General features: G+C 35.2%; 3 protein-coding genes and 1 long non-coding RNA gene across 7 annotated transcripts in view; 2 read left to right on the top strand and 2 right to left on the bottom strand.

The window, feature by feature from the left end:
* The first annotated feature begins 1,151 nt into the window (after positions 1 to 1,151).
* On the top strand, positions 1,152 to 3,800 carry LOC143912227 (uncharacterized). 3 transcript variants are annotated; one of them, XM_077431491.1, is made up of 4 exons: positions 1,152 to 1,341; positions 1,415 to 1,717; positions 1,790 to 1,930; positions 2,803 to 3,800. In XM_077431491.1, the coding sequence occupies exons 1-4, from the start codon at positions 1,234 to 1,236 to the stop codon at positions 2,872 to 2,874; spliced, it is 624 nt and encodes a 207-aa protein (XP_077287617.1). In that variant the 5' UTR covers positions 1,152 to 1,233; the 3' UTR covers positions 2,875 to 3,800. The 3 variants fall into 3 exon arrangements, with proteins under 3 accessions (XP_077287617.1, XP_077287618.1, XP_077287616.1); XM_077431492.1 differs by having other exon boundaries at positions 1,790 to 1,946; XM_077431490.1 differs by having other exon boundaries at positions 1,790 to 3,800.
* A 1,085-nt stretch (positions 3,801 to 4,885) lies between these two features.
* The window catches only part of LOC143912224 (uncharacterized), a 33,856-nt gene continuing 11,328 nt past the window's right edge, over positions 4,886 to 27,413 (bottom strand). Inside the window, exons 2-11 of one of the 2 annotated variants that reach the window (XM_077431487.1) lie at positions 14,428 to 14,581; positions 14,176 to 14,341; positions 7,775 to 7,908; positions 7,543 to 7,702; positions 7,380 to 7,469; positions 7,262 to 7,301; positions 7,106 to 7,183; positions 5,684 to 5,801; positions 5,418 to 5,593; positions 4,886 to 5,346 (exon numbers count right to left, since the gene is read on the bottom strand). In XM_077431487.1, coding sequence (XP_077287613.1) covers positions 5,124 to 5,346; positions 5,418 to 5,593; positions 5,684 to 5,801; positions 7,106 to 7,183; positions 7,262 to 7,301; positions 7,380 to 7,469; positions 7,543 to 7,702; positions 7,775 to 7,908; positions 14,176 to 14,341; positions 14,428 to 14,581 — 1,339 coding nt within the window. In that variant the 3' untranslated portion in view covers positions 4,886 to 5,123. Of the gene's footprint in view, positions 5,347 to 5,417; positions 5,594 to 5,683; positions 5,802 to 7,105; positions 7,184 to 7,261; positions 7,470 to 7,542; positions 7,703 to 7,774; positions 7,909 to 14,175; positions 14,342 to 14,427; positions 14,582 to 27,413 lie in introns of both variants that reach the window. The other variant, XM_077431486.1, reaches the window with a different exon arrangement.
* Positions 5,139 to 7,077, top strand: LOC143912226 (uncharacterized). The gene is made up of 4 exons (XR_013260613.1): positions 5,139 to 5,365; positions 5,470 to 5,601; positions 5,667 to 5,903; positions 6,228 to 7,077. It is a non-coding gene; the product is annotated as an uncharacterized LOC143912226 (long non-coding RNA).
* On the bottom strand, positions 8,039 to 9,577 carry SmE (Small ribonucleoprotein particle protein SmE). Its single transcript, XM_077431489.1, has one exon. The coding sequence runs from the start codon at positions 9,491 to 9,493 to the stop codon at positions 9,200 to 9,202; it is 294 nt and encodes a 97-aa protein (XP_077287615.1). The 5' UTR covers positions 9,494 to 9,577; the 3' UTR covers positions 8,039 to 9,199.

Raw genomic sequence — 27,413 nt, 5'->3', positions numbered from 1 at the left:
TCACGTACATCACTAAGAATACATCGAAGCGAAATTCAAATATTTATTAAAAATACTCTTGGCTTTTTAAAGTTATAGGGGATGCGCCGCATCCACCGCATCCATGGACCGCACGCCACTGCTGCACATGCATTTCTTGCATTGAAATACTATGAATCTTAATTAAATCTGTACGGACGCCAGGGGTCTCAATCGAGACCACCTGATGTCGGTTTGTGAGATAGCTCGTGGTAAGCGTGGGCGGGGCTGGTTTCCTCACGGTGCCTTCCTTCGTCGTCGGTGGTCTGGTGGCTGGTGATGATGGCTGCTCTGCTCTGTCCCTTTCTCTTTCGTACAGTGTGCGTGGGATGAGTGATGTGGAAAAAGGGCGGGAGATTATATAACAATGAAACAGGCCGTAAATCTGATTACAATGATTATATTTTCAAGTTGTTTGTACATAGAGTTAACAGGGAAAAGAGGGGGGGGGGGGAGTCAACTAAGAAACCACGCGTGATTTTGAGGTTAGCCACGCGTATCTGAGTTGTCTACCTTCGGTACGAAAACAGACCAGGCTTCATCTGGTGCACACCGGACGGATACTGGAGCTGGTCTCCAAGTATCGTCAAACATCACCAGCCTTTAGCTGGTGATTTCGGTGGCGAGGAGCTAACCACGTAAACACACCCAATGTTTACGCGAAGACCGTTATCGAATAACTGTCAGTGTTTGGGGTAGCCGCTATCTGTCAGGGTGGCCAGCACAAAAATATATCGGCCAAATCGTGGGTCGTAAGGCCACGAAAGCCGACCATCAGACAAGTAGTCTGAACAAAATCCATTATTCTTTACTGAAACTTTAGACCAGCATATACTACATGTTCAGAATGTCGATCCTTCCAAAAAAAAAAAAAGGTTTTATTAAAAAATACTCACAAATTAGTCAACTTTTGCCCCTCCCCCTGGAAAAAGTTGAAATGACATCCCCGAATTAAGTATTTGTACAACAAAATGAATTATACAATTCAAATATTTTTGATGATTTCTTTATTAAAATTACCATTTTTTTACATACCTCCTTTGCATTTCACATGGTTTTTGTGTAAGTGGTATTTCTATTTATCTACTTATCAGTAAATTAGCTCTTTCGCAATTATCACCCATTTTGCTACTGGTGTTGAGGAAACGTCAACAAAAAACAAGTTGAAGTCTTGACGTCTCGGGTCAGTTGTCACTTGGACTAATATTCAACACCATGGAGTGCAGACTTTGTCTGTGCTCTGCTCCATCCGAGTCTTCCGTTTCCATCCATGACGATCCTCATCCACTGATTCAACGCATTCGGAAGTGCTGTCAGATGCCGGTCCGTCACGGGTATTCTTAACCTATTGCTATCAAAATTCGTTACTATTTATTGTTATCATTCTCATTTGCAGGTTGAGAAAGGTGACACTTTGCCAGATACGATATGCTTATCGTGTGTCAAAAATCTCGAATTATTTTACACTTTTCGAAACGTTTGTATTCAAAGTAACGAAATAGCGAAGCTGAGGTTAGTTGAACGTGCGAAAATCAAGACAGAAGAAGTTTTACTTGAAGATTTGACATGGAAAGATGAGATGGGTATGAATTCTCCATCAAATGCGTACGGTTCCGTCGTTAACGACGAGAAAAATGAACGTGAATCGAAGACTTTCAGACGAAGCGGTTCTGAGCAATATATCCGTTTGATTGAAAATGTAAATTTACTCCTATAAGTGAACTCAAACTCTACTGTAAAAATATTGTATTACGTTTGTCTTATTTTACAGAAACGCAAAGGAAAGGTTATTTTGTGTGGTTACTCAGCAGAAATGGTTCATGATACTGAAACTCCACATCCTGCACAATCTGGATTGGTCCATCAAAATAATATTCAAAATATTTCTAATCACATAGAATCCCGCTCTAGGGTAAAACCATACGAATGTAATATTTGCTTAAAATTATTTACTCAAAAAAGTAGTCTTGCTGTACACGTAAAATCTCACACTGGGGATAAACCATACAAATGTGATATTTGCTCAAAATCGTTTACTCGAAAAAGTAGCCTTGTTGTACACATCAAATCTCACACTGGGGACAAACCACACAAATGTGATATTTGTTTCAAATCATATGTTCAAAGCTATGACCTTCTGAGACATAAAATGTCGCACACTGGGGAAAAGCCCTATAAATGTGATATTTGTTTTAAGTCATTTTCCTTAAAAGGTAATCTTGTTACACATTTGAAATCACACACTGAGGAAAAATCAAACAAATGTGATGTTTGTTTTGGTTCATTTGTGCAAAGCTGTCATATTCTTGGCCACATGAAAACTCAAACTGGAGAAAAACCATACAGATGTGATGTTTGTTTCAAATCATTTGCTCAAAAACGTTATCTTGACGCGCACATGAAATATCACACCGGGGCTAACCCACACAAATGTAACGCCTGTTTCAAATCGTTTGCTAAAAAATCTTTACTCTTGAGACATGAACGATCTCATACTGGGGAAAAACCATATAAATGTGATATTTGTTTTAAATCATTTTCGCTAAAAAGTCATCTCGTTGTACACATGAAATCTCACACTGGGGAAAAGGCACACAAATGTAATGTTTGTTTCAAATCATTTGCTCAAAACTATGATCTTGTGAGACATGAAAGATCTCATACTGGGGAAAAGCCGTATAAATGTAATTTTTGTTTCAAATCATGTGCTCGTAAAAGGAATCTTGTTCTACACATGAAATCTCACACTGGAGAAAAATCACACCAATGTGATATTTGTTTTAGATCATTCGCTCAAAAATGTCATCTTGTTGGCCACATGAAAACTCACACTGGAGAAAAACCATACAGATGTGATGCTTGTTTCAGATCTTTTTCCACAAAATATCTGCTTGTGAAACATTTGGTATGTCACATTGGAGAAAAACCCCACAAATGTAACATTTGCTTAAAATCATTTCTTCAAAAAAGTTATCTCATCAAACATATTAAACGTCACAGTGAAGAAAAACAACACTAAACATAATATTTGTTTTTGAAAATATTTACTAGAAATAGTAGTTTCGCTGCACGCATGATATACCATTCTCTGGCATGGTAAAACATAAAACATTCCATACTGCAGAATTGTTCGTCGCATATACGAGTATGTACTTGATTATTTAAAACAATTTAAAACATATAGTGAAACACCTTTTATTGGACATCTGTTTTTCATTCAAGATAAATATGTAGGTTTTTGTTTAACTCTGTGAAATGAGTACGATTTTATTAATTTTTTTTATATAATTATATAAAATCTCACATTAGGAAAATCGTACAAATTTGATATTGGTTTAAAATCAGGCTCTTAAAAAAAAGAGACATGAGGGATGAATATTGAAGATTGAAGAAAGCAAGCTCAGATGTGATGTGCTTAAAATTATTTGCTCAGAAGTATGATTTAATATACATATGATTGTCTACGAGTCAAAAAATGTTATTTCTCGTTACATGTAATCAAATTTCTTCAGAATGTATGTGGTTCTTCAAATTCTTTATGAATCCTTTGCATGAAATATTCTAGAGTTCTCGTCACATAGAGCTATAGTGAAAGAAACATGTGAAAACACACTTTGGCTTCTTTATTGTGCAATGACAATGATTAATACTTAATAATATCTCTGTTTTGACAATTGTTTTTAAGATATTGTTTATTTATATGTAATAATGTAATTCAGATGACCTGGTCAATGGAACATTGTATCTTAAATTTAACAAATAAATGTCTTTTGTATCTTTTTATGTAATAGCTTTTAAATTTATATACTATGTACACTTTGTGTACGGGCACTTTAGTATGCGATCTACCTGCACGTTTTTACTTTAATATGCGGTCTCACTGTATCAGTTCACACGTGTGACAGTGAGACTGAATAATACCGACCCTAACAACCTAATCTTAAATGAATGGGGCCAACCCTAACTTAACCTGACCCTTAAATAAATAGGTGTTGGCTGCTAAGATATGTTTTTTTTTGTGAAAATATTGATGAAATAAAAGTAAAAAAAAAAACATATCTTAGCAGCCAACACCTATTTAACCCTTTGCCCGCGGCAATAAATATAGCGAACAAGCCCTGTACGCGGCACCTTTTTCGCGAATTTGGCAATCGAGTTTTCGACCTTAAATACAGATTTTAATATTTACTTAAGTAAACAGATATGTTAATTAACACATAAAGTATTATTTTAAACAATAAAATACATAATATATCTCGTAGTTTAGGCTTAATTGTCAAATAACCATTCTTCATACAATTGAGACGTATCGTCGCCATTGTTCAACAGACGTGACGTCACATAAACGAGGTTTCCGTATGGTTCCACAAAAAACTTATTTTGACTGGTATATATTCATTTTAAGCAAATTGAATAGATGGCATTCAACTCTCAGTAATATATTCAACCAATTTTGAACCTTAAAACAGTTGAAATAGGCGCATATAAGGCTCAAAATTCCGTGCAAAGTTCAGAAATTCTATGGAAGACAGCCGCGCTACAGACTTGTCGCGCAAAGCTTCCATAGAAGACGGCCGCGGGCAAACGGTTAAGGTCAGATTAGGTTAGGTTAAGTTAGGGTTGGCCCTATTCATTTAAGATTAGGTTGTTAGGGTCGGTGTTTTCTTCGCTGCTGACGATATTTTGATAGAAATGCTTCGACAACATTATGGGGCAGCAGGAAAAAACAAAAATTATAATAAATAGGTCGTTGCTACGATAGAAATAAAAAAAAATAGTCGACTGCGATTTAAAGGTAGATCGCATACTAAAGTAGCAACACACATATATTATACTTTTCTTAGTAGTACTACATAAAAACATGAATTAAAGTTTGGCGACGAGTTTATTCAATAATAAAAAAATGACCCGACAAGATAAAATATTTTTCGATCACATGTAGGTAATAGAAATACTAAAATATTAATTTTAACATTATGGTATTAGAAGTAGGCTTGCATACTAAACATTAATTTTTAAAAAAGTTTGGATTTAATATTATATATTGAAAAACAATACTGCAGAACGTTAAATACATAATATATACAAATAATAATCGGCATCAATTACGGATATCGTTCATGCTTGATCTTGTTTACGTTGTGGCCGGGCGTATCAATAGTGTACACTTCGTAATTGATTACGGTAAAATTGTAATCGCCCATCAAACTAGCCGAGCTCGCACTTTCTCCGTCGTAAGAGTGAGGCAAATTCGAATAGCTATCGATGTTCGAGTTGCAATTGTGCGATATTAGCAGATCGGCACCGGCTCCAAAAATTGGCCCACAACTGGAAACCAGAACAGAAAGTAAATATACACGAGTGAAATTCAACGATAGTGCTCATTGTTTAGGACTTACTCGGCGTGATAACATATGGCGTATGGTTTTTTGACTATATTGTATTTGGCAGGGGCGTCTGTGCCGCCGTGCAATGAGAACAGGAAGGCTTTCTCAGACGATATGTAGCCTCCGATGTGACTCGTTTTATGCCAGGCCACGTCGCTGAATCCTCCGCATATTTCTCCTCTACTTCCCTGAAGATGTAATGGATAGTTATTATTATTTATATGTATAAGTTGTATAGAATTCAAATGATTTTTTGGAAAGCATGTTTTGTATTTTACATTGACGAGGATCATCGATGGTGCTACTCCGTCGCAGTGAGCATGAAATGCTGCTGCTGAAAATGCATGAGAAGAAGCACGGAAGACCAGACGCCAAGTTTGTTTCGGAGATCCATACCTAAATTTTTATAAAATATATGTTTATAAAAAAAGTAAGTAATATTCGAGTCTCAATCTCAAGACAAAAACATCTTTTAATTTCAGCGGACTAAATTAATTAGTTAGCGAAATTCAAAGCATTCTTGCTCATTGTTTTTTTACTTTATCTATGTACGAAGTAACAATAGATGAAGTTTTGTGATCATGCGAAAATTTGAACTTGAGGTTTTGATGGATTCGAACTCGGAATCGATCACTGCTCTGTTTCATGATCTAGAAAAAATGTGTGTCTGTGTATTTTGGGGAATTTTTGAACACCGTTCGTCATATCGAACTGAAACTTATTATTGGTTAGTGAAATTCTTATCGAAGTATTTTTTTCAAATTTTTAAGTTGACCGGAAATGGTACCTCCCCTTAGGTGTAGGTGTCTTTTTTTTTTTAAGTTTTTGAATTAAAATATCTCCCAAACTGCTAATCAAATGAAACTGAAATTTTTTCCATGTAAAGAAATTATAAATTATAAATCCCAATAGTTTTTCCTAAGCCGGAAGTAGTACTTTTACTCTAGAGAATCGAGGTTTTTATGTTTTTCTCAGAAAAATTTTGGTTTATTGAACTGAAATTTCATATCTAGAAGTTTAAGCTTAATACCAAGCTATGTATAAAATTTGGTAAGCATCCGTCAACCGGAAGTGGCAGTTTACTTTGTTCGATTATTCTTCCACTATTTTTTCGACCCCTTAAACATGTGTGCTCTTCACAAAAAAATTCCAGTATAATTCTTGTATCAATATGATGAAAATAAAAAAAAAATCACTAAATTTAATAAACCGGAAGTGGCATTTTTTTAACTTAGAAAAGTCAAGACCACGATTTCTTCTACACCCCAACACGAATCAAGCTAAAAATTTATATTTGTATTTTTATGTACTAACTCAGAGTTGGTAAAGTTTTGATCAGAATTCGTAAACCGGAAGTAGTATTTTTTTGTAAAACAAAATTTCATTATTTAATTTTGACCTTTTAAATTATTTTTATTTTCTTGATATTTAATGTGAATAATATTCAGTGATTTTAAGTAATAAAAAAAAATTCGAACAAAATCCGACAACCGGAAGTACATAGAACTTTTGTCTTGTGTATGTTTCCCTACATTTGCGCTTAATATGTATCGAAAATGTTCTTATAACCGGTATGTGTGAACGTGTATGTATGTTTAATTATCGAATTTTGTCTTGTGACCTTCGTATATTCCTCAAATACATAGATAAAATCATGGGTTGATCACATCCGAATTTTTGTTTTTGTTTAATATACATACCAGTTATTGAGTATATTCTGTAAATGACTTCTATCCTGTTGCAAAATTACTGATCCAGGGAAGAGATTCAACGATAGCCTGAAATATAATCATTAATTTTTAAAATAATTTAATCCGGCAACCATTCCATTAGTGTTCATGAAAACGAATCCTCACCTCGGTTGAAGACGCTTATCAAAATCGGGGTGATGATTACGCACACGAGGTCCAGCAGAGTTGCCCAACGCCCCACCTCCTCCACCACCACCAACTCCTCCACCGCCGCCTCCGGCTCCTCGAAGAGCCGCTCGTCTATACCGTTCCAACGACACTTCCATAGCAACAGCTCCAGTTGGTTCCACTTCCTCCGCGAACACTTGACTATCTAAACTCATTTCCAAACAATTATTAGATTGAACCCGTCGGAATCGCAAGATTCCACACATCCTACACATTACCGATCAGTAACAGTCGTACGTGTTGCATTAGCGGTGTGAGATGCTGGCAAACTCTAGCACGTTCCTCTTCGGCCCAGTGAGCCGTCGGCTGTGTCACTCCGGCTTGATGCTTCGCCCAGCTCAAAGCACATCTCCAAACGTCTTCCTCCTCCAGACACAACTAGATGAAACGATCGATTCTATTAATAATTTGAAAATATCATAAAATGTTTCAATAATGTAATTTACTGACGTAGTCGGAAGAGATGAGTTTTATCAACGCGTCTTTGGGTAAGTTTAAGAATGCGTTCGTTTTGATGCATTCCGATGCATTTTCGCCAATGTATGATATGCATTTTTCCATTAGAGATGCAGCACTTTTACAACCTATAATAAAAATTTTGTATTATTTCAGCGTTGAATAAAAATTCATTTTATAGGAAGGTACGGTTGAGTTAACTTAATTTTGTTGTTTTAAATTGAAAACTGTAGATTTTGTATTCATTTTAATGTAGTAATTCAAAATTTAATAAAAGCTATAGAAAGGTATAAATATTACTATTCTTTTTTATGAATTACTGGTGGTTTTACCCGGCTTCGCTCGGTATTTGTAATGTAAACCGCTTAAATGTGGCTAATTTAATAGTAAACATTCACGTTTTTTTATTAAATTTATTTGAATCTGAAACTGAAACAGGAATTCGGATCCAGAACTGAAAAAAGAATCCTGATTTGGAACTGAAAAAAGAATCCTGATTCGGAACTGAAAAAAGAATCAGGATATGAAACTGAAACAAGAATCCAGAATTAGAACTGAAAAAGAAATCCTGAAGCGAAATTGAAAAAGGAATCTGGATCTAGAACTGAAAATGGAATCAGGATCCAAAACTGAAACTGAAAAAGGAATGCAGAACCAGAACTGAAAACGGAATCGATATCATAGGAAATAAAATTGTTTCGATAACGTCACAGATTCTACGAACCAAAACTTACATACATACAAAGTCTTTCGAAATTATATATTAGATTACAGATTTACTGTGAAAAGGTTTATTATAAAATAAACATTTCCAATATTCGGGAAGGGCAAAAAAAAAACGTTTTTCTTATAAAATAAAATTTATTTAAAATGCTTAATGATAATTACATACAAAACTTATATTATTACAATATTTTATTGTAATGAGAATATCACTTTCACCGTGAGTCCGTAGCGATTTATTAAAAATGCCTTTACTTGTGATTCGGCATAAGATTTCAATATGTAACGATCATTGTGAAGTCGAATAACTTGTTTCAACATTACATTGTTGTTATTATCAATCGGCATAAACATTTTAAAACGGCTCAATCACACCTCGGTACGGAAATAAGACAACGGTACTTTTGTGAAAATGAAATATTCCGCCAGGAAGACACATGTTAGAGAATTCACATCTAACTGATCATATGTACTGAGATGTAATCGGGGAAATATGCCTATATGAAACGAATCAACACCTTTGAAGTATCACATTCAATACAGATTTAGAGCAGTTTTGTGTTCATAATGAAACATTAGCAAATAGTAGGAATTCGGTAGGTGAATGAGACGAGACACAATCGCTACGGCTCGATAGTACGTGAACTCGGAACGGGGAAGATGGGTGTGGGGGAGAGGGGAGAGGGGAGGAAGAGGTTATGTGAGAGGAGCGGCCAGAGGGTTGACGTTCTGGATGAGCGTGATGTTGTCTCCCTTCATCATGATGCGGCCGAGGTGTTTGCGGGCGCCGCTCTTGGTGTTGAACTCCTCGGCCTCGTCCAGCACCAGGTTCATGTACTCGTCGAAGCCGACGATGTGGCCTTCGATGCGCAGCTGCACGTTCTCGTACAGCCACACCTGCACGCGCGACCTGTTCTGCAGGTAGCGGAAGATCAGGTTGATGGGCTGCACCATCACCTTCTGCACCTTCGCCGGCCCTTTGTACGACATCTTGGCTGATTTCCGCGACGAATTGGCGAGATAACCTCAAACACGGCCGACGACAGCGGACGCCGACACCCGCCAAATGCCAATAATGCCGGTGCGAGCAGGCCGTAACGGCACTATTTTCGACCATTGTCTGTCGCTTTCGATTTGGCCTTTTTCACGTTTTTAATTTCAATTATAGCTTGAAAAGGGTCGCGATTGTTGGTTTCGTTCTCCACGTGAACCCAGCCAAGTAAAAGTTGATGACCTACCCGTCCTACCCGTTCCGCATCTTTTCTTATTACCCCATTGTACCGAACCCCCAGAGAAATGTAATATTAATAGAAGTGGCTTTAACCCTTTGACTGCTACAACAACGATAAATCGTTGTTTTGAAATCGGCGAAGATTGCTACGACGATCGTTGTTGTCGTCATTAATTGTCGTATTTCAATACTTTCTTTGAGCCACCAGCGCATCAGTGGCACGAAACATTTTTTTTATATACGTATTTATATTTATTTTTCAATCAAGCTTTATAAATATTTATCAATTTTTTAAATAAAAGCTCTTCGATTTCGGGTTCATCATCAAAGTAAATTTCGGGTTCGTTGTCAATGTCATATAAGGAGTTATTACTTGGGAATTGATTATTGTCGATAAATTCATTTTCCGAATCAGTAGAGCTGCTGATTTGTCGAGTTCCTCGGCGAGGAGCTATTATTTCGCTTTCATCACTTTCACTGTCCGATATCATTTTGCAGAGTTAAAATAAATGGCAAAAAACAATAGAAATCCGCTTTCAATTATATAGGTCACGAGACGTCACGAATTCGTGCAATCAATCAAATGCAACTGAAATGCATACAAAATGTTTATGATACATGTTGAAAAATTATTTGATTATTAGAAACTTCGCATCCTTGTGTGTCTCGCTCACACGTACACAATTAAAACCAAGAAAGAAAGAGAGAAAGACCGCTACCTGTTTCGAATATATCGCATGTTGTAAGGATACATCGATGTCTAAAAATAGTTTATTGAAAAAAATAAAGCGTTGGAAAAAAATCGTCAAAACTTATTTAGTGTATATATGTAGGTATCTCTTTCGCACGCACGCATGTAAAAGCAAGACAGAAAGAGAGAGCACGAGTCCACAACTGCTTCTTAAAAATGTATATAAAGTATTATAAAAATTACGAGCGTTCGGCGAAGTAAGTATGTAAAAAAAAATATTATATTTTTTTTTTCAAAATAATTACAAATGTTAGCATTTTTCGCTTGGACATTGAAAAACCTCGTAGCAGCCAAAGGGTTAAGTGTTCTTTTGTTGTCAAGTGACATTCTGTCCACGGACAAATCTAAATAATTTTAGCATCAGTCGTATTTGACGCTTGGAGCTCGACGTATGTCCGATAAAAACTTCTCTGTTTGTTTATATTACTCGCAAGATGGACAAGCATAGGTAAAAATTGCACAATACATTCAAAAGCACACAATAAACAACATGGGATACATTATTATAAGTAAATTGATCCGATTGTATTCGGTGCGATGTAGCATATTTATAGAGACGTACCGCGTAAAATTGACAACAATTATTTATTCGTAAGGGCCCCTCTATTCTTATTACATCTTGCGCAAGTCGCCAAAATCTCGATCACAGAACATCATGCGCGTTTTTATATATTGTTACGTATACCGCCGAGTAAGTGCAATCGGATCCCAGAGACAGTGTGACCGTTATAATTCGTTTCGAGGATTATCTCCAGGCTTAAGTGCAAGTCGGCCAAACAATGAATGCACTTAGCGGCGATAGTGGCACTCGGTCGCATTCCCGTGGAGTTCTTAGGACTGACAACGCCAAAACTTGGGACTACACATCCGAGTACGTGACTAAACAATGGGGAAGTAACCGGACGTCAAAGATGCCCTGAGCGACCGATCCGTTATAAGGCGGTACTTAGGCGATATCAATACATTTTGGACGGAGCACTGCCAGTGTGTGTATCTCCTTAATCACCAATAAATGCTGTGAAACGACTTTGGCCTTTTACTTGGATCCTCCACCCACCCCTACGCAACAATATTATATCCAGTGGTGTGGTCGGGCCAGGTCGGAGCAGGTCACCGCCCTGGTACTTCTTTTTGAGCCGCCCTGGCACTTTGATTGATATAAAAATTGTTTTATGAGTACATACAATTAAAAAATATTCATTGATACAAGAATTATACTTGAATTTTTTCGTGAAGAGCACAGATATTAAAGGGGTCGAAAAAACGAGTGGAAGAAAAATCGAATGAGAGTAAACTACCACTTCCGGTTGACGGATGCTTGCCAAATTTTATAAATATTTTGGCATTAAGCTTAAACTTTTAGATATGAAATTTAAGTTCAATAAACCAAAAGGTTTCTGAGGAAAACATAAAAAACCTCGATTCTCTAGAGTAAAAGTACTACTTCCAGTTCAGATAAAAATATTTAAAAAATATAAGGTTATAAAAATTATTATTTTTATTACATGTAAAAAAAATTCAGTCCGATTCAGTCAACGGTTTGGGAGATAATTGAATTCAAAAACTTACAAAAAAGAGGATACCTATAAGGGGAGGTACCATTTCCGGTCAACTTAAAAATTTGAAAAAAAAATTAAGTCGTGTCGATAAGAATTTCAGTAACCAATACTTAGTTTCAGTTTGATAGGACTAACGATGTTCAAAAAATCCCACAAAATCCACAGACAGTCACACAGACGCATTTTTTCTAGATCATTAATCAGTAATCGATTTTGAGTTCGAATCAGTCAAAATCTCTAGTTCGAATTTTCGTATGATCACAAAACTTCATCTATTGTTACTACGTACATAGATAAAGTAATAAAAGTCAAATTCTACCGACCATTATACGCACGAAGAATGTTGTATTTCTTGACCAAAATACAATGCGGAACTGAAACGAAATGTAATTGGCCATCGCGGACATTTTACGTGAGTCTCATGCTAGATCGGTTCGACCAGAGAAATGTTATAATAATAGAAGTGTCTTTAGGCGTCATATAGTTGTCAAGTGAGGAATGTCCACAGACCTTTACAAATAATTTTGGCGTCAGTCGTATTTGATGCTTGGTGCTCGACGTATGTCTGATAAAAACTTCTCTATTTATTTATATTACTCGCAAGATGGGCAAGTGCATCGTTAAAAATTGCACAATGTATTCAAAAACACACAATAAACAACATGGGATACATTTTTAAAAGAAAATCGATAATTTAAGTAACACATTATTCAATTAACATCTGACAGTTTTTAAAAGTGTCATGGTGAACGCGGGCGATATAAAATTATTTTTAAATAAATATAAACACATTTCTCTTGGTGGCACCGAATTCTAAATTATATTAATAACCAATTATTTAAGTTTTATTAATATAAACATCGTTCATTTTATATTATACATATGTTTTTTGAAACTATACATTACACGCTAATTTAAAAGGTCCCAAGGAGATACAAATTCAAAAAAGTGGATAAAAACAATTCGCCAACTGAGAAAAGAAACGCATTGGCCACCAAAGCCCAGCACCACCACATACTCACATTGTAAATAAATCTATTTCAAAATAAAACTTTAATTTCTGTAGTGAATATGTGATGACCCTGATTATATTCCGTGCGTTGTAGCGGAATTGTGGAGACGTACGGCGTATTATTGACACAATTTATTTATTCGTAAAGGCACTTCTATTATTATAACATTTCTCTATATACAAATAAGTCCATCCATTTCATTATCGTAGAAACACAACACATATCTTGCTTTCGAGCGTAGAGTACAGAGCGTAAAATTACGTAAGAAGGTGATCGGAGAAGGAAATCAAATTTGTATATCGAAGAAAAATCAACGTTCTATTTTGAAATAGTTTTTGTTTTGCATTAAACGCAATATATGGGTTTCCATTGATTTTAAACAATGCATAGTGTCTTCAATGATTTCACTCGACAAATCCGAATTCAGTCAAAAGCACACTCTACTCCGAATGTGTAAAGGGGCACTCAAACGTGTGGATGCCCACAAGAACACCATTTATGTACATACATGTTTAAAGCTAACGCTAGCGAAGATGCCGCACTAAATGTCGAATAACTGCAAATATGAATTCAAAACAAATATATAATATATCTGAAGACATTTAGATTTTATCCATATCTGTTCCCTAGTGCCTTTGTCTTTGAATTTTTGTCTTTCAACTCCCTGACAAAGAGAAGCGATTTATTTATTGGGAAACATTTAGTAAAATTACATAGAGGAGAGATTTACAATCCCGTTTTCCTGGAGAAACTAAAATTTTGGGCCCCGGAAAATCATAGGGTTTTGCGATTAGAGCTAAAACAAACGTGCTCATGGACTCCCCCCTCTCGAGAGCTGTTCGACTCCTTAACTTACTGGCACATTACTTGGACCTCTTCAATGCCAGTTATGTTGAGTTGGTCGAACACATCCTACATAGCACGATATAATTTTCAATCTTCTTTATTTGTTTTTTATTATACATATTTTTATTTTTTTATGATTTTTGTTATTCTTGATTTATGTTTACTTATATTTGTGTTATTACCACATTGACAATTTATGGCTATCTGTCAAGTCTCTGTGATATTGAATTTTTAAAAATAAAATAATGTTTAAAAACGTTCACGATAAATACCTGAAGGTCTTTCTTGAATGTCCATGGCAGCAGCGAGGAAGGTACAAGCACTAGCCACCGACAAAGTGGACGTGACGTGATCTTCGCAAGCAGATCTCAACTCTTCAACACCCAAATCAGCTGCCAATGTCATCATTTCAAACACTCCAGAATCTTGCAGCAAAAGCTTGAATGATTAAACATGTTTTTAGACTTGAACCATTATTTTTTTGTAATTCGTAAATATTTTTAGAGTCGACCCAAGTTCCAAACCTTTCCCGTGTACACGTACAGTATAAATTGCCTGAAGGTGTCAGGCAAAGCGTGCTGAATACGCACAGGAGTAGGACCCGAACCTGCAGGTGAAACAGAACTACCTGGAATGCGGCAAATTTCACCTCTCTTTGTATTCTGGAAGCTTTTACATCTGAAACGAATAAAAATATCGTTTGAATGGTTAGATTTTTTTTATGTTATGATATTCTTTGACTGATTCGATAGGGGAAAATCACTGAAAAGGGGGGAGGCACTTGTAAGGAAGATAAATAGAACGCGGGGAAGGTACGTAAGTAGGAGTAGGTGCAGCGGAAAATTCGCCGTTTGGAAAAGCTGAAATCGACATGTCAAAGCTTTTCTGCAGAGCGAGTGGGTTTTGTGTCCGTTATTGAAACCGGGCGACACTTTTCAAAAAAACTTCTCCACATACGTAGACTCTCTAGTGGTGTGGATGTACCTTCGACGCAAAACATATTTGCGAGGAAAATCGGAAACGGCACGAGAGATTTTCCGAACGACGACGACGCCCTTACAAAAACACTCATTGCCACCGCTTTCAGCAAATACAATTTAGTTTCCATTAGTCTGAGCAAATAACGCGATTTTGGACAAAACCGAAATGCACACTCCTAACCGTATTGGTACAACCCTAACGACAAAAAATTCATTTTTTTTTCATTTTATACATATAATATAGCCAGTGGTGGTACGTGGAAACATTTTTGAGGGTTTTTAGGGTATGTATCCGTTGGTAAATGGATTATTTCGCACATTGCGATCGCGCGGACGAAAATTTTTGTCACGAAAGTGGCGAATATATTTTTTTTGATTTTTAAATGCTTTTTATAATTACAAAATAACGTTCACAATACATCTTATATCTATTTTAATATATATATAGTTTCTTTCCTATGGTTTCTTCACATAAAAACTGACGTTCAAAAATCCATCTTATAACTATTTTAATATAGATATAGTTTCTTTCCTATAGTTTCTTCACATAAAAACTGACTTAAGTCTCTATGCATGGGCTTTGCTAAATTTCATATATGTACATGCTAGTTTTCGACAAAAATTACTTCTATATTCTATCATTAGATTTTTTGGGAATATCATGCAAAATAGTCATTTTCCAGTGTCATATAAATTAATATTGAAAGAAATCGAAAGAAAGGCAAACTAGGAAATATAATGAAAAACACAATTGAGGAGCATATAATCAAAAACTACAAATTCTACATTGATATTTTTTAAGTTAATAAACTATTGAATTTTTTTTGAATATTTCTATCAAAATTGAAAATATTTTTCCGTGTTTAAATTATTAAATAAACTATTCATGCAACTAATTACAGCATTATTCGATAATATGAATCCAATCCATAGTGAATATTCACTAATTTAAATGAACAAAAAATACACGAATATGGACATACGCATATGTATGTATGTAAGTACGATTCAAATCGCAACGGGACACGAAACAAGGTCGTCAGTGAGACTCTTTTAGCGCTTTAAGTCATGTTTATTTATCGATGTGCTGAAATGAACTGTCGTTTAATTTAGGTATTACCATTGTAGGTATTACCTATTATTTAGGTATTACCATTGAACTGTCGTTTAATTTAGGCATACCAACTTAAACATACACTCGACCCAATTATGCCAACCTAATCATTTATACATGCATTATTTTGCGGTCGAGAACTAAATCTTAGATGTACGTATATATGTACATAGATACTAGTTTGTACAAACTTAAAAATTAAAAACATGAACAGGATACAAATCAGTCAAAATTTCTAACGATTACAATATTTCATATTACATAAATTTAGGATTGTAAATAGGTTTTTGAGCTCTTTTTCCTATTATGCTGTAGATTAACATTAGAATAATATAATACTATGATTACTATTAAATTAAATTAAATTGAAAATAGAAAATTATCAGTAGATCAGTAGCTATTAAAATATATATAAGATGTATTGTGAACATAATTTCGTAATAATAAAAAGCATTTAAAAATCAAAAAATATTACATAAAGCTAAAAAAAGCCTTGTTATAAATGAACGTATCGCAGTATGGCTCTGTGGTTGCGTATATGTTTAGCACCGAGAGGTTACCGGATTTGATCCCGTGCTAATCTTTAATACTGCTGGTCAGACTTGGATATTTGTGACTCCAAGTTGGTCGTTTCTTATCAAAGTTTGCCAAATTATATGATTTAATTGTTGAAACGATTCCTCCATCAAATTAGCAAAAATCATCCTATCCGCTGTCACAAATATCTGAATTTGATTTATGTAGAATATTTAAATAATTATGTACAAGTCTAAATCCATAGATGTCTCTATGGATTAATTAATTAATTAATTGTTAATTTCGTGTTCCTCAGTCTCACGAAATACAGCGATTTTTATAATAAAAATGCTGCAATGTTTGTAATTAATTGTCTAGGAAGGCGCATTGGAGTCTACCTGTTAGGCTTCCTGGTACGTATCTATGTAAAATAAAATAAAAATAATAATATACATATACATATACTACATATGGAGATAGATAATATAAAAACAAGTAACTCATAGTGGCAGTTCGAATTGGAGTAGATCTTTGAAAAGTTCTGCATTTTACAACCGTGAATAAATCACAGCCAATTGCCGCCCACCCAATCCGATTAAGTTGATTTTTTTGGTGCAATCGAGCGGCCACTCGTTTTAAAAATTCAAAAGTGAATTATTCCACCGGCGGCCGTTGCGATATTTATAAATCAAACAGAGTGCAGGTGTATCGCCATTGTTGCAGCGTGACGAGCGATGCGCTTCCGGTGCAGCACAAAAGGGGCGCGGCGCAAAAAGCTTTTCATCTCTCCCGTGCATTTTCACGGACTAATCGCATTTTCCTTTCATTTTCGCGGTAGACGGGCGAAAAAGCGACAAGGAAAAAGGGTCATCCGTTGCGAATTCCGGGTCCCGGATACCATCTGAGTATATTTCATCAGATATGTGCCCGTTAAAAAGTCGGAACACCTCGCCCTTAAATGTATGTAGGACGCAGATAAGTCGAGGTGACCGAAATCTTTTAAATCCCGAAGGACAGAAAGGTTTTGTTGACAAAAATAAAAGGGAAAGGATTTTTCCGCGCGCTGAGAGCGAACAAAGTAGAACCTTTTCCGGTATGTGAGCACCGAATTTCGAACGCAAAAACGTATGTCATTGTACTGAAGCGTGAAAATATTCGGAATATAATATAAAGCAATTCAATATATGTATGTATGTATAAGCTTACTTTTTAAATTTCATTCTGGGTATGATAATTTTTTACAATAATATAATAAGATAATCTTCCTACCTAAAATACACTATTGTTTTGAAACTCTAACCAAACAACAAACAAGGATAATGACATACTTACAGTCAATATGACCAATGACTAGTCTTTAACCATTTGTCTGTCTTATTAGTTTCACAGAGTCCAGCAACGTGATTAAAAATTTTGTTCTTGACTCTTTTAATGACCAACAAAATTATTATATAATATTATATATAACCCTTTGAGTGCTGACGTCTTATATATATATAACCCTTTGAGAGTCCGCTATACTTAAAATTTTGGCAGCATTTCAACTAGAATTATTTAGAAATCCAATAAGAAGTAGCTATAAAAATTGTAGCTAATCCAAACAAACCTATATCACTACCCTAGATAACTAAAGCCGAGGATTTTGAGTTTTGTAAAGGTGTGTTTAGACTCTCTAATATATCTTGCAACAATATAAAATAAACAAAAGAAGTCTATTAATGAATGTATTTTTCCAAAACTAGTTCCATCTTCTTCATTGTTGTTAAAATTTAATGCTCACAATCTAAATGCCACAATCTGAAATACTCTGCAGTTAGGGATTTCCATCAAGAAATTCTGCTACGCTTATAAATTCAGGAATTGAAGTGTAAACCATTCTTTATAAACATTGACACGGATTACACGATCCATGTTCAATGCATTTTTTTTCACTGCTACCTGAAAAGGCTTAGCGGGTAGTGTTCTTGTTTATTTTTTAAAAACAACGTCAATTGGCGTATTTGAGGCTCATGGACTTGTTTGCAAAACGCCTATTGGCGTTGGTCAGCATTCAAAGGGTTAAAACACAATTCAAAGACACTTGAATATATAATAGACAATTTGGGATTGTTTTTCATGGATTGGAATGAGGCAATCCAATTAAATGTCGATAAATGAATTAATCATCCCACACAATAGTTCGTATTTGATTTGCACTCGATCGATCGTTCGCCACTGAATGGGGCCTTGATTGTCGAATAATTTGGCAACGTGTCCCTCGGTATCACTCGACCATTAGATTGTCCGCTGGCTAAGCCGTTTTCCACTCAATTGAAAGTTTGCTTCGGATACAATCTCAAACACAAAGGAATTTCAAGAGCGAACAACATTTCGCGACAATTTATTTAGAAGCACAATTGCGAGTGTTCGTGACACGTCAATGAGAATGTGTGCTATGTACGTATGTGGTAGATATAAGATTCGAGGTATTTCCGGGACTCCCCTACGAGGACGAAATGCCGATGGTGAGTAATTGGTGGTCACCTGACAGTCGACACAAAGGATCGACAACAATTACTGGAGGATTGGAAGTGGGTGGTGAGGGGGTTATTTTCTGTCCGAGACACGTTTTCATTCTGTGCGATTATTGCGCGACTGTTTGACAGCTGTGGAAAAACGATAAGTGTTTGTAGAGGTGGATGGAAGTGCCAAATTGAACGATGCGAAAAGAAGTGACGCCACCAACCCCGAGGGCTGCAGCTACCGACCGGTGAAAAGGGTTTCTGCATTTTGGAGTGCGTTCGCAAAGTATTGCCTAGTGAAATTTATGACGTGAATTTTTTTCACGTGAGCTCAATAACAGCAAAGCTTGGTTTTTCACTTTATTTTTTTTAGTGGGGGTGTAGGCTTTTGGCCTCTACATACATAATATCTATTCATCTCTAATATATAATTTCGAAAGAGACTTTGTAACTTTTGTTGGTTCGTGGTAATCCGTGACGTCATCGAACAAATGACTATTCAAATAAATTTAATAAAATGTTTACTATTAGATTGGGCATGTTTAAGCGGTTTATATTACAAATACCGAGTTATATTACAAAAACACTAATTTGTTATATTTATAATATAAAATATAGCACAGTGGTAGTACAGAGTGAACCAATGAGCAAATTAAAAATTAGTAATGGCCAAAATCTGCAATTAAAACAACTTATCTTAGATTGTATAAATCCGTGTCGATAGCAATTTAGTTGAATAGCCTAATACCCTTAGCTACAGTAGATAATATAATCATATTGGTATTTATTTATTTATTACAGTTATGCTATAGTGACATTGCAGATATACTCCAGGGCGTCACTATAGCTAAGCTAGATATATAATACTAGTTGTATGCCTGTTGAACGGGTGCTTTCGGATTGGTACATGATTTAAAATAAAGTTACAATATGAATAGAATAATAATTAATCGGAATCGGAACTGAAACAGAAATCGGTAGAAATCAAAAGTACGTATTTTCACTTGGGATTTTTTCCCACTGTTAATACTATTTTATATCGAGTATTTTCTATTGAAACATGTTTGGCCAGAACACTATCCCAATAAACATGTTTCAATAGATAATACTCAATATAAAATAGTATTAACAGTGGGAAAAAATCCCAAGTCAAAATACGTACTTTTGACTTGAACTGGACGACTACTTAGAGAGATTTGAAAGCTGAAAAGTACTACAAATAAAAGATAAAATACACGACTATAGATTACAATATTCATTTTGAACGACAAATTGACAGATTATGAGACATCAACCGAACAACACCAAGATATCGAAAAATCGCGCGATTTAAAAAACACATATATCTCCGAATCTCGAGCCAATCAACATTTTTTATTACAAGATTCGTATTCACTGGCAAAGATCTATAAGAAAAGTCATATGTATATCGTCTCTGAACCATTTTTCGTATTATAGCATTTCTCACTGTACATATCACTGAAATCGGTCTCCGTGACGAGCCAGAATGTTATAATTTTTCAAAATTTTAAGCCGATTGGGAGTGATACCTCCATTCTTCTCTTCTTAATTTATTTGGATTTTTTTCCTCTCCTAAATCATTCAATAAATATCAAATGTCAGAAAATAACATATTTTTTTATATACATACATACATCATATATGGGTTTACCTTACGGGCCCGAATGTGAAACGCCCGAAAACGCAAATATCGGAAGGCAAAGATCGGAAATCGAAAGATCAAAAAAAAAGGGTACATGGTAAACGGTACATACTCACTTAATTTGCGCGAGCAGGATACAACAGGAACAAGAGGAACAGGCTTTTCCTCCCGTATTAATGTGCGCGCGCAGAATACGGGAGGAAAAGCCTGTTCCTCTTGTTCCTGTTGTACCCTGCTCGCGCAAATTAAGTGAGTATATACGCGAGTATGTACCGTTTACCATGCACCCTTTTTTTTGTATCTTTCGACTTAAGATCTTTGCCTTCCGATATTTGTGTTTTCTGTAATTTAACATTCTGGCTCGTCACGTAGACCCAACTGAAATATGTATGGATAAAATGGTCAATGTTTGAAAATTTGATAATATTTTAAAATTATGTCGCAAAATATGCATTTTGATACTGAATTTTTCAATACTCAATTTCATATGTGTGTTTAGTATTAATTAAGGCAAAATGAAGAATAAACCAAGAAAATATGGAGGAATATTCCGAAATGCATCGGTAGACGATTGCGAGCAGACTATAGCGGCACTTGTATGTGACAACCCCTGGACAGTCGCCCCGAGGGCGACTCCAACCACCGGAACTATCTGCTGAGATGATTGGAAAATTCTTTCCGCTTGTTTACGACCCCTGCGCCAATATAAATTTCATCTTGCGCAAAATTCCACACTGCATTTTCGCATACGCGATATTAAATTCTATCGTAATTAGTGGCGAGGACGAAACGTCAGCCGAATATGACGCTGCAGGATGTCCAGACCTGGATGGTCCCGACGCGACGACATCATCAACTTGGACCAATTAATCTTCATTATCGGGGGAAGAGGGAGATGGGGGAGCAATCAGTCAACGTCACCAACGAGCCAACACACGCCGAAAGGGTTTCCTATCGCTATCAGCACATTTGGTAACGCGGTGGTTAAATGTTAATACGGACAGAGGAGCGCTAACCACACCGTCAGCTTCATTACATTGAATGGATCTCCTTTAATTTTGTACATACATACATATAATGTGTAATTCGCATAAGATAAAAAACGCCGCACAATGGGACGTACACGTACAAACCAATTAGCAGTAGTGCAAAATTTGTATTAAATTAAATATACATTTGTATGTATTGGAATCTTATCATATAGAAAGATAAGATTCACAGCGTGTCACAGCGTCCTTCTTGTATAATAGCGTACTATAATGCACACGCGCGGATTAGTTTGTCATATAATTATATTAAAAAAAAAAGTTTTTTAAAAACATACCTCTTCTACAATTTGTATGTACATATATAAAATTATTATTTTGAATACAAACATTGATGTATAATACACATAGATGGGCCCTGACGTGTGATTTTGCTCGGAGATCTTGTCTTCACTAACTGAGGGGTGCGGGGGGTTTAACTAGCGGGGAAGTTGGGAAAAAAAAATGGTTTTTTTCCCTACGACGCAGCGGTACCTACCTACCTACTAAGAGAAACTGTGCATGCGCCAAAAGGGAGACCAGTATAAGACGTGAGGGCGGATCTAGTGTATTATACATCAATGGAATAAAAATATTAATAATTTTATTTTACTACCGCCATCTATGTTTAAAACTAAAAACTGGATAAAATTCACCCACTTTTCAGAAATTCAAATTTCAAACGCGTCTTATACGATATTTTTGCACCATCGTAATGGCGGAGGATCCATTTACTTATATTGATGCCCAAAATGAGCAATATGGTCAGGTATATTTTTGCACCATCGTAATGGTCATCGTAAAACCAATATACAAAGTATGAAAACGATTGGATAAGAGGCAAATTTTTTCCTGAATTGTAATCGTAAGTGAAACGTAAAGGAGGTATGTAAAAAATATTAGGTTATACAATTTATAATTTCTATTACAAAATAAATTCAGTCCGATTCAGTTAGCGATTTGGGAGATTATTGAATTCAAAAACTTAAAAAAAGAGGACACACGTTTAAGGGGAGGTACCATATCCGGTCAAATTAAAAATTCACGTCGTATGGATAAGAATTTCAGTAACCGATGCTAAGTTTCAGTTCGATAGGACTAACGGTGTTCAAAAACTCCCCAAAATACACAGACACACAATATCGTTAGATTCTTGCGACCGCAAAGGGTTAAATGCCCACACATTTTTCTGATAGTAAATGAAAAAATTTCAGTCTGATTCGGTTAGCGGCTTGGAAGATAATTGAATTCAAAAACTTCAAAAAAAAGGACACCTGTAAGGGGAGGTACCATTTCCAGATAATTTTTTAAAACATTCACGCAGTATCGATAATAATTTTAGTAGACCGATACTAAGTTTCAGTTCGATAGGACTAACAGTGCACATTTTTTCTAAATCATGAAAACGTGATCAGTGATCGATTCTGAGTTCAAATCAGTAAAAATCTCGAGTTCGAATTTTCACAAAATGTAAGGAAACTTACACATTACAAATGTCTAAATTTGATTGGGTGATTTGATTTTGAAAATTTATTTTGTCAAATGTATCAAGACAATAATAAGATAACAACTATACAAAAGCTATTCTAATATGAATGAAAACAAAAGCGTATACATATGTATTATATTTTTAGAAAGTCACTGGTAGACATTTAAAGAAGTCTAAAAACAGATTGATACTTTTCAATAGTGCTCATCGAGTAAATATGTTTGCAAAAAGTCATAATAAATTTAATACGTTTGGTGAATTATTCAATAATATTTTGAGTCTGAAAGAACTATCATCTACTAGTATTATATATTTTTTATTATATATATTTATTCAATCAATCATGCACACTCGTTTTAACAGATTGCTCCAACGCGACGAGTGTGATGTATATAATTATTTAAACAGGTAAAGGTATACCCATTTATTAAACACAATATCTATGGTCAAATCAAACCAACAGAATAGACTAGTGGTTAGCATGAATAGAGTGGCCACGACTTCAAATCCCATTGGTTTATACTGGCCAGACCTTAGATTTGTGACTCCAGCTAGATCGTTTCCTATAAGAGTTTGCTAATTTATCTGATTTTCATTGAAACGGTTCCAAAAAATTGGTAATCTTACCCATTTTTTCACGAAATCTGGATTTTTCAGCAATCTTGAATTTCGCTCAATTGTATAAAATGCTGCAAATTTATAAATTTTACCATAAATGTCTCTGTGGATGTTAATTGATATGAACGTTGTATAATACTACACCATTTCACCAATTATTTATTTATTTATACAGGTAAAAACCCATTTAAGTAAACTACATAATAAAAACATTTAATGAAATCTTACAATATAAAATTAGCAATAAAATAAAAAAAAATTAAGGAAACTCAATATTTTGAATGGATTCTATAAACCAACCAAAAGTAACATTAAATATGGCAATGTCCATCTTATTATACGTTTTTCATGTGATTTAACACTTGTTTTGCACGTGAATATTTTTCCTAGCATACTATTATTAGATGATTGCACAAGTTCGTACCCGTTTACTGTTTTCCGCCATCAATCAAAATCGGACATGAAATTATTCATACATCTAATATATTGTTTCAGTGTTTAAGCTCGTGTGTGATGTTCCCCAAAATTGGTTCGACGACCGGCGCTAACAAGAAGAAATAAAAACGGTGACAGCCCTGATGGATGGAGTAACTGGTGAGGAGACTCGACGCTATCTCATTTTCAGCTGATGACGAAGAAACTTAACGCCCAAACAAAACTGCTGGTACTATTAATTTCCAAGGGATATCAGCTCTTCAAGATGAAATTGACGACACGGCAATATCTCAACAGTTAAACCCCCCCTCGAAATAGTGACCGAGCCCGCATAATATTTGCAATGGTCGTTATATGTATTCTATTTTGTGTGAATGTGTGTGTGTGTGTGCTGAGGGAAAATAGGGAACACGATCAATCTTAAAGGGAATGAATGAACCTCGCGAAAAGTGCTCTTTGAGGAAAGGTTCTCTGCGGGAAAATCCCGGATTTTCCACGCGCACGCAAGTCATTACTCGGCACACGTGGTCTATATATAATATGTAGGCATGTAAGCACAAATACTATATAATATATATATTCTCACGAAATAAATCCTTCTACGAAAAGAAAAAAAATCATATAAACAACAAGACGGATCGTTGAAAGCTTTTCGTTTAGGATAAACGATGTGTGTTCACGAAATGAATAAGCACACTATGAGTTCATTGTTCTTAATAATATATTTATATCGTATATAATCGAAATTATTGTTTTATTCATTTTTTATTAAAATTAAATGTGTAATAGTATAAAAAAGTAAGCCAGTACGATAGTACATAGTGAGTAGTAAATGTAGAAAAATAGAATGGAAATCAGTTTTTCCCGCTAAAATTCAACACATTGGTTTTTAATCGAATCTATATTCCGTAGCAATTAGAGGTTCCAAAAAACCACTCGAAAAATAGCCGGTTTTCGTTTTTTTTACAAATAAAAAGCCGGTCAACCGGCTTTCACCAGTTTCAGAAAATTAAATTTTTTTTCAGTTTTAAATTTTTACATCCAAAAATGTTGTAAATCTAATATATAATTTTGAAAGACACTTTATATGTATATAAGTATGTACATATGGATATACATATCTTTGGTTGGGAATTTCGTAAACAAGTCTTAAATTGTAAAAAAATAATGTCTTACCTCGTAGAAAAACTATAATTGTGGAATCGTGAATAGATAATAACACTGCCAAGATAAATTTAGTGCACTCGACGTTGTGTCCGAAAACGTAATGAACTATGAAATATTTCCATCTTTTTTAGCTTAAAAATCCAAAAGCTTGTCGAACCGTTGGAAATTTAGAAAACGAATTCATTAGAAACGGCATATCACAAACATGTTAAAACCATAATAAAAAGTAGGTATGTGGCCTCAAAATTTAAAGGGCTTCCAATTCCTTCGAAGAAAAATCAATTATATTCCGGAAATTCCCATGTATTTTGACTACTTTGTTTGTTTTCAAGTACCCGGTTTTGCGATAATTGCTCTCGTCGTCGGCTTTTCTGGTTATAAATTTGCCTTTTCTCAATAGTGAATATCTCGAAGCTACCGCTAAGTGCTATACCTTTTTTTTGTTCAAAGAAATATACGCCTATAAGAGATTTCGGATATACACATTTTTTTTTGATCCGTCATAGAAATTTGAAATCCATAATTGTTAGTTTTAAGAAAAAAAACATTAATTAAAGATAAACTTAAAAATCCGGTTTATTTGAGCCATAAAAGCCGGCTTGGAAGCCCTAGTTGCAATACTTCTCACCTGACACGAGCGAGATACACATGAATACCAAATCGAAACGTCAGAGGCTGAGCGATAGTTGTCAAACCTTCCAAAACAACCGATAGATGTCTCCACTGCGATTTACTAAGCTAAAGCGCTTCATTTCACACCTAGTCTTGGTTTACTCAATAGTTCAAACATCCTAAAGTTGTACCGCGTAAATTTTTATTTTCCGTTCGTTAAACCCTTCGAATCAATTCCATAAAGCGGTAACAACGCAAAACATTTAACACTCACACAGTTACATATTATACTGTTGTATATTCGAGTGTAAGCAACAAAAGTGGATCGATCACGATTCGGTGTAAGTTTTCCCTTTTATGTTAGCTCTGAATGAATTCCATTAGTGGTTTCGGCGCTATCAAATCCACTCAAATTCTCGTAACTCAGTTGCGGCACATCTCGACCATTGTGAGGGTTCCTGAGAGCCCTTTCGCCCACAAAAAGAAATCGCATCGTCCGCAACATTAACTGAATCGTAACCACTCGAGTTAAAGTCTCTAATCTGATCACACGAACATCGCGAAACGCCGATACGACTTCGCATACCCGAAATTAGCACGCACTCCTTCATTACCCAACTTAGTTTTGCCAAAATCTGTTACGGAGGATCTCTACCGGACGTACAGCCTAATAAAGCGCCCCTGAGCTGACAACAGCCCTGCCTAACTGTGCAGAATTATCCAAATTCCAAATATTGTATTTAAACCGAACATGAACATAAGATTTACATACATACATACGAGTACACATATGTATACATATAGCAGTGTTTCTTAACATTTTCAGTGAGCCGCACCCCTTTGAATCTGAAAATATGTTCCCGCACCCCCTTTTTTTGATTTTTAAATGCTTTTTATTATTACGAAATTATGTTCACAATACATCTTATATCTATTTTAATAGCTACTTATCTACTGATCATTTTCTATTTGACAATTTTAATTTAATTTGGTTAGTAATCACAGTATTATATTATTCTAATGTTAATCTAAAGCATAATAGGAAAAAGAGCTCAAAAACCTATTTACAAATCTCGCACCCCCTTAAAAAATGAGTTTTGGTATCTTTAATTTAGAAAAATACATTTTTTTCTTAGCGCATAAATATGCCACTTGATAGGACACTTTTAACAAGGGCTTTTGAATTGTTGTGCCACACAATTTTGTGATTGTACCACTGTCATCAAATCGAGCCTTCGTTGACTTCAAGATGTTCAGACTATGACATGCACCTTCACCACCATGCACATTGTTGAAATGTTCTAACAACTTTTATGGTTTAAGATTGGAGTTTGAAAACATCTTGGAACATAAGATGTATTGAAGTCGTTGTGTATCTTCTTTTTCTGTT

The sequence above is a fragment of the Arctopsyche grandis genome, chromosome 5 (genome assembly GCF_051622035.1).
Source record: "Arctopsyche grandis isolate Sample6627 chromosome 5, ASM5162203v2, whole genome shotgun sequence".
NCBI classification, from domain to species: domain Eukaryota; kingdom Metazoa; phylum Arthropoda; class Insecta; order Trichoptera; family Hydropsychidae; genus Arctopsyche; species Arctopsyche grandis.
The sequence above is the reverse complement of the archived record's forward strand: the minus strand, read 5'-3'. Positions and strand labels throughout refer to the sequence as shown.